The sequence below is a fragment of the Hordeum vulgare genome, chromosome 2H, assembly GCF_904849725.1.
Source record: "Hordeum vulgare subsp. vulgare chromosome 2H, MorexV3_pseudomolecules_assembly, whole genome shotgun sequence".
In the NCBI taxonomy this organism is placed as follows: Eukaryota; Viridiplantae; Streptophyta; class Magnoliopsida; order Poales; family Poaceae; genus Hordeum; species Hordeum vulgare.
This window is the reverse complement of record NC_058519.1, coordinates 619,177,468-619,185,217: the sequence shown is the minus strand read 5'-3', so window position 1 is coordinate 619,185,217 and position 7,750 is coordinate 619,177,468. Positions and strand designations below refer to the sequence as shown.

Here is a 7,750-nt window from a genome sequence, read left to right as displayed (position 1 = left end):
TGCGCTTGGGCTCACATATCTAACGCATGCGCAACCGGCTGTCCCGCAAAAATCAGCTCCCGATAAAAACCTTTTTTACGGGACCGCAAACGCTCCTGCACAACAGATTCCATAAACGGGCAATGCAGTAATGTACAATGCATGAATTAGTACTCCCTCCGTTCCTAAATATAAATATTTTAAAGCAAAATGAATGAATCTGCATTCTAAAATATATTTATATATATTCATACGTTGTATTTTTTTATTTAAAAGAACTTATATCTAAGAACGAAGGAAGGTAGTTGTAGATCAGATCATGGGACGAGTGGTGCTTCACACATCCCCATTACGCAACGGGCCCCTTGGGATGATACGCCTATCTCGGCGATCTCCGTGCAGCCGTAGCCCTGCGGCACGCTGCAGCACAACTGCACACAAGTCCCGGCTCACGAGCTGAGGAGGCATCGTCAAAACACTCGAAAACGCCCACAACAAGCCAAACCAAACCAAACCCGGCCCGCGCAGCGCGAGCCGAGGAATCCATCCATCCCATTCCCCTCCCTCTCTTCCCACCCCGCGCGGCCAGGCCCAGATCCGTCCTCCCACCCCCGCCCCACGCTCCCCCAGACCCAAACACCACGCCATTGCCGAATCCTCCCTTGTTTACTCCTCCCCACCTCCCCTTTTCCCAACGCCTCCTTCCCACCACCCCCACACCCCCAGCCCAGCCCAACGTCTCTCTGACCCTCCACTCTTCCAGCCCCGCTCTCTCTCTCTCCCTCCCTCTCACCCTCCGATGTCGCGGGAGCTCCGCGTGCCAACCCCACCCCGCAGATGAGCACCAGGAACCGCGCCGCCGCCCCCGGCCCCGCCGCACCGACGGGGCCGTCGCTCCGGACGCCGCGCCGCCTGCGCCGCCGCCCGCTCAGGGCCCCGGGGTCGGGCGGCGGGCGGAGGAGCGGGCCCGCCACGCCGCTGCTCAGGTGGGACGTGGGGGTACGCAATGGGGCGCCCGAGAAGCGCGGGGAGAAGGCGGTGGCTGGGCCCGGCCCCGGCGGCCCTGGACCCGGCCCGCGGGACAAGGCGCGTGATGTGTCGGTGAGGCGGCTCGCGGCCGGGGTGTGGCGGCTGCGGCCCCCGGAGGCGGTCGTCGGCGGCGGCGGCGGTGCGGACGGCAGGGTCCACGTTGGGCTCGAGGTGCGCGCGGGCGCGGATGCATTTTCGTTTTGGTTTTCGTTTTCGTTTGCAGCTTGTGGTGGGTTGGTACGGAGGCGGTGATGCGCTCATTCAATGGCGGCTCGTGCTTCGTGTGATTTGTCGACCCGCTTTGCTCGCTAACCATCTGTTTCCCGCACTGCTTTATCAGTAGCTAACCCGCAGCGTGTTCAGCGAATCCTCTTAGTCAAGTCCAGCCTCTGTTTCTTAGATTTTCTCCTGATTTGATGTGTTTTAGTCGTATAGCTTAATAAATCGTGCGTAGACAGGCATAGAAACCTACTCTCTCCGTTCCTAAATATAAGTCTTTTAAGAGTTTTCATTATGAAACTACATACGGATGTATATAAACATACATTAGAGTGTAGATTCATTCATCCTGTAATCAAATAGTGAAATCTCTAGAAAGACTTATATTTAGGAACGGAGGGAGTACCAGCTAAAATGGTTCTCATTCGTAGCTCCAAGCCACAGATCTCTCGCCAACATTTCGGGCATCCTCTCTGCGATTTCTCCACCGAACTATGCACTGTACATTTTTTGTTTCTCTGTTTTTAGCTAGCTGCACTAGCCAAATCCACGAATCCATTTCCCATTTCTTACTGATGTTGTAAGTTGTAACTACCACTGCTATCGGCGGCAGCACTGCTTTGCTACCCGTTGTAGCTTCGACGCATTTAGTGGCCGTCTTAACGCAGGACGCGTCGGGCTGAAGCACACATCCATTTAATGGAGGCGGCCGTGCTGTGCAGCCACGGGAAGGAGATGGCCGTGATCGCTGTCCCATAAATTTACCCATCCAAAAGGCACTTGCATTTTTCCTGCGCCCGGAACTCGTCATGTGATCCCCGAATTGGGGCCCAGGCATACATAGGATCCTTCCTTCCCATGCCCGTGCAGCCACAAATGCACTGTCCGTATGTCTTTGCCGTTTTGCTGGTGAAGAGCCGTTTATTTCCCTTTCGCGGAATGGGTTGTGGGAAGAGCACGGATCGGATTTTGGATCTTGCAGGTAGGTTGGTGGGTGTAATCGGGTAGCTGCTGTCCAAATCTTGTTTGTTTAGGCAATAGGCACCCGATTAGCCCGTATGATTGGACTGAACTCGTGTGCCGTGCAGCAACAGACATGTGCATCTTGGGTTCAGCTATGACTGTCTTGTCCCATTGGAGACTATTCTTGCCCCATCACCATCAGATATTTTTGATCGAATCTTAGGTTAAATGTGATAAATATTCGCGAAGATGTATATGTAGCTGGGTAGGCTGGAATTTGGATTCACTGTGCATGCTCTCATTTGAGAGGGGTCTGCATCTGCATGTGATGATAGTTTGGCCCCCTTCAGATTCTCTATGTCTTTTGAGGATGTCCTTCGGGGAATTGACCTTTTTGGTTGTACATGGATGGTGGGAGCCTTTTGTGTCTCTTTCAAATAGCCACACTGTGAGAAACAGTAACTTGAATGCATGCAGATCGTCCTCGTTCTTGGATGGATTGGGGAGATTTTCTAAATTGCTTAATCATGGAACAGGGAGTGCACATGTGGCGATAGTTTTCGTGTACAAACTGATGCATTTTCTTCTCCTCGTGACTTATAATGGCTGTATTTGCTATATGACAGCATATCCCGAGGCATCTACAAGTCCAGCTTCTTAAACAAGATACGTTGGGTCATCACCAGAATCTTAAGAATGAGATTTCAAGCCCAATTTCTGTTTTGGAGCGAAAGAGTGAAGAGCTTCACAAGGTGAGTCAGAAGTCAACTATAATCTTGACTATTTCGCATGTAGTGGTATGCAAAATTATTTGTAAGTACTGACGGATTTAATTCTGCAGGTACAGTTTCATGGTGCTTCACCTATGCTACCTGTTACCACTATGGAGAAAGCAACAAAATGGGAGCCTGATAACATGAAAGGAATGGAATCACATGATGCCTATCTGATAGCCAGCCAACTAAATCTTCTGGATGAGCAGCAAGATGCATCTTATGTTGCTAACCTCCAGTTGGAACTCCGGCAAGCACGTGATCGTGTGGGTGAGCTGGAAAGCGAGCGCCGGTCAACTAAGAAGAAACTTGACCACTTGTTCAAGAAACTTGCAGAGGAGAAAGCAGCTTGGCGCAGTAGAGAGCATGAGAAGGTGCGTGCTGTTCTTGAAGATATGAAGGCAAACCTTGATCATGAGAAGAAAAACAGGAGGCGGCTGGAGCTGATTAACATGAAGCTCGTCAATGAGCTGAAGGAGACCAAGATGTCAGCAAACCAGCTGCTGCAAGAGTATGATGAGGAGAGGAAGACACGTGAGCTCACCGAGGAGGTGTGTAACGAGCTAGCAAGGGAGGTGGAGGAAGACAAAGCCGAGATCGAGGCCTTGAAGCATGACATCCAGAAGCTGCGAGAGGAGGTGGATGAGGAGCGGAAGATGCTGCAGATGGCTGAGGTGTGGCGTGAAGAACGGGTGCAGATGAAGCTCGTCGATGCAAAACTCACCTTGGATGCCAAATACACAGAATTGAGCAGACTGCAACAGGATGTTGAGGCCTTTGTTGCTGCATGCAGTTCTGCTAGAGGAGACATCACAGTAGTGGAACAAGCAGAGAACATTATACATGCGATCAGGTCAGTCAGAACACAGGATGTTGAATTCAAGTATGAGCCACCAGCGGAATCAGAGGACATATTTTCAATTTTCGAAGAGCTGCGTCCAAGTGAAGAGCCTGTCATTAAGGACATCGAGCAGTGCTACAAGAACAGCTCCACTGTATGCGAATCAGAAATCCAAGAGGCTAGCCCAATGACAGATATATTCCTGGAGAAGCCAGCCAAGGCGGCGTACTCGAATAAGAACCCTCACAATGAGAGTGAAGCTGGAGATGCCAGCAGCTGGGAAACAATAAGCCATGAAGAAATGCAGGGCTCAAGTGGTTCACCCGATGGAAGCCAGTCGTCGATCAACAAGATCTTCGACGGGAGCATCTCTTGGACGAGCAGAAACGATTTTGAGTACGGGGAGATCGAGAAGCTAAAGGATGATCTGGCCGACGCGTACCTGACGACCATGTCCCAGCCCAAGAAGAAAGAGTCAGCCATATCAAAGCTGTGGAAGTCATCTCGCCCGAAGAACAGCGACGTCTCGAGGAAGGATGCCACGGAGGCACTGACCGGCAGATCATCGAACGTGCGGCTGTCAGTCGGGACCCATTCCACCATCGAGAGCGGCATTCAGGATATTGGCCTGAGCTCGCCGAGCGTGGGGCAGTGGAGCTCGCCGGACTCGATGAACATCCAATTCAACCGCGGCTTCAGGGGCTGCATGGAGTACCCGCGGGCGTCCCAGAAGCACAGCCTGAAGGAGAAGCTGATGGAGGCGCGGATGGTGAGCCAGAAGGTGCAGCTCCGCCAGGTGCTCAAGCAGAAGATCTAGAAGTGTGCCAGAAACACGAGGCGAAACGGTAGAAGGAATAATCTCAGGAGTACTTACTTCGATGCTTCGTATTTTTCATGTTGTCCTAGGGTCACTTGTAAGTTGTAATTGATGTACTAGTAAAAGAACCGAAATAGATGAATCGAGTCGGCCTTTGTGGGTCGGCTGGTGCTGCTTCTGTATCTTGCCGTGGCTCTGGGGATAGATATGGCTTACATTTTGGTAGGCTGCGGTGAGGTCCGGGCATGGTGTAATATAGACATAAACAGGCAGCAATGTTCAGACAAAGTTCACGCCCAGGAATCGATGTTTTTGTTAGGCTTTTGTTAACTGTATCCATCTACCTCCCTGCTCCCTATATATGCTGCTCTGACTCGGTGTTCCTGACTTGTTTCTTTTCTGAATGATGATTTGGAGGTAGCACATGTTTTGGAGTGTGAAAAGACGCAAAATGATGTGATCAAGGAGCCTATCTTTGCCTTTGGAAAGCGTACATATGCGTCATTCTCCCGAGAAGGTGCAGGCTTCGTTCATCCTGAAAGTGGCACCTCCCACACCCGACTGGTGTTCACCAGTTGAGAAGTGTCCACCGGGGAGTGGAGAGCCAGGGCGCGCAGGTTTTGTCTGCCCTGAACTGCCCTGCTAAGAGTATCTTCAACAGCTGTCTAAAAAATGATTCACACGTTAAATTATTTGCTTTTCTATGCCGGACGGCTACAACAGAGGTTGTAAAATTATGCGCGCATTACATTTTTTGAACAAGCGTTGAAAAACCCTATCGCACGCACTATACTTAAGGCGCCGGCTTACGCGCGTTTCATAATTTGCACTGCGTGCTTTTCGAACATGCTTTTTTGGGCATCTGCCAAAGCAACGTTGGTCCCCGCACAATAAAAATGCTACAGTGGCGCGCTAAAACTTTTATTGAACGCGAAACTTTTGCGCGGTTATTGGAGATGCTCTAACGAGCCAACAACATTAGGGCATGTACAATGATGCTATCTTAAAAGTGTCATGTGGGATAAATGATGAGCTGAAGAAGATAGAACTCATAAAAAGAAGTTTGTCTTTTCTTATTTAAGAGAGGACAGGAGGTGATCTCTTAGCCCAATATATTCCATCATGTTTTTAGGAATAGCCGGTTATTTAAGATAAGATTAAAATGTGACCCATTGTAAGACATTTTTTTAGTCATCTCTATATTACTTACAAGACTTAAAATAAAACCATGTTATCAACCATTATACATGCCCTTACCAAGGATAACTCTAATCAGCTAGCAACTGCTCGTATCAGTTAGGGTTATTCTCGCGGGTTAGCAATTGCTAATTACAGTTGTCGTTTTGTATCGAAAACATGTTTCCCCGTTTTGTATTACAACACAACCAACACCGATACAACCGACAATAGATGATGGAACGGAAGCAACACAATCACGTCCAAAAGAAACGAAAGAGAAAAAATAAATAAAAAAATACCAACAGCGGCAGATCAACAATAGGTGCTAGGACGAACCAACATGTGGTTGGATGTTTAGATGGATTATGGTATCTCCAACCCATGAGGGTTTGAATCCTGATGCTCGCATTTATTCTTGGATTTATTTGAGGATTTTTGGCAATGCGCATTCAGTGTGAGGAGACGTTTTTATCGATGACGAGGTGTCTATAGTGACTTCTTAAATTTCAAGATGATGTGCCAGCTCAGTCTCTCGGATGTGTTCATAGGGGTAGGATGTGCACGTGTGCATTCATAAAGGTGACTGTATGCGCGTGTATATGAGTGCTTGCGTTTGTACTGTGTTTTAAAAAAATAGGTGTTGGGACGAAAGCAACACATTCTCGACCGCTGCGCCCACCGAAGATCAAGCTCCTAGACTCTCAAGCGCCGGTACCAATCAACACCTCCAAAAAGGGACGCGACAGTGACGATGCTGCTGCCAAGGGTTTCCCCCGGTACGCGGCGAGGAGAAGGGAATGGTAGCCCCCGACGCCCTCCAGTAAGGTCCGGGTGCCGTCACCGCGTCGGTGTCGGTCGGGCCGACAGAGATTTCTCCTGACCCCAACGTTCCCCTCCGGCGCTCCAGAGCCCACCACCGTACCGACCACCACCCTACGCCAATACGATCTTGAAGATTCCCACGCCGTCTCACCATGGCACGGCACTGTGAAGCGGAGGAGCGGGACTAGGAGTAGCACCACCGTCGATATACGGAAGGGCTCAACCTCCACCGCCAACGACGGTAACCAATGGGACGTCGCAGCAAGAGCATACCAGGCCCCTGGGTCCACAGGCCCGGCCGGACGCTTAGATGCCCGTAGAGCTTCCGCCATCGCGCTGCAGAAGCATGCCATCGACGTCGCCGCCCCTGATCCGAGCCGCTCCCCCACCTCATCATGCAGGAGGCATCTTGGTCGCACCGGAGCCAGACACTAGGACCCAGATGGGGCCCAGATCTGGGTTGGGGCGCGCTACCGGCCAACCCGCGCCACCAGTCCGCCCCGCCGCCAAGGGAAGCGCCACAACCACGTCGGCCGCCCGCTCCTGCCACAAGGTCCGGGCCGCAGCCAACCAAGATGCACCGCCGCCGGCCCCTTCCCCGGGAAGGACGAACGCGAGCGGGAAAAGGAGGTCTCGCCGCCAGCCAGCACCACCCGAGCCAGAGCCGGGGGCGCCGGCCGCCTCCCGGGGAGATGGCGCTAGGGCGCGGGAGGGAAAGGGGGAGGATTGGTCTGCCGTTTTGTCTCACATTGCAACAATTGCTACTTCGGTTAGATTGGTTTTATCTCACGAAGATGTACCTGCCCTTATACCAGAATCAATGTTGTTCAATAATTCACTTTTAGTGATTACGGTAACTATATATTCATCATTCTATCAATGCATGATGGAGACAACAAACTTCGTGTTTCCTCGAAAAAAGAAGAAAAACAGAAACTAGTATTTAACAGTCTAAGTTGATGCTCGATTATACTGTATAGCATCAAACACAACTTGTACAAATTACAAACCACAACGTTTTCTAGCTAGCAGGTGCCTGTTGCTCGGGATCACTAATGAAACGGTGAACATGAGATCATCAAAACAACCTACACACAAAATTGAAATAGACGGACAGAGTGAACAAAT

At 50.6% G+C, this 7,750-nt stretch overlaps 1 protein-coding gene across 1 annotated transcript; it reads left to right on the top strand.

The window, feature by feature from the left end:
- The first annotated feature begins 486 nt into the window (after positions 1-486).
- On the top strand, positions 487-4,945 carry LOC123427902 (myosin-3-like). The gene is made up of 3 exons (XM_045112040.1): positions 487-1,179; positions 2,817-2,942; positions 3,032-4,945. The coding sequence occupies exons 1-3, from the start codon at positions 817-819 to the stop codon at positions 4,619-4,621; spliced, it is 2,079 nt and encodes a 692-aa protein (XP_044967975.1). The 5' UTR covers positions 487-816; the 3' UTR covers positions 4,622-4,945.
- Positions 4,946-7,750: the final 2,805 nt, after the last annotated feature.

What these genes read in the sequence shown, in the direction of transcription:
- LOC123427902 (XM_045112040.1), top strand. Translation starts at nt 817, where the DNA reads ATGAGCACCAGGAACCGCGCCGCCGCCCCCGGCCCCGCCGCACCGACG. An exon ending in GGGTCCACGTTGGGCTCGAG is followed by an intron (nt 1,180 to 2,816) that starts GTGCGCGCGGGC and finishes GCTATATGACAG; the next exon opens with CATATCCCGAGGCATCTACA. An exon ending in AGAGTGAAGAGCTTCACAAG is followed by an intron (nt 2,943 to 3,031) that starts GTGAGTCAGAAG and finishes TTAATTCTGCAG; the next exon opens with GTACAGTTTCATGGTGCTTC.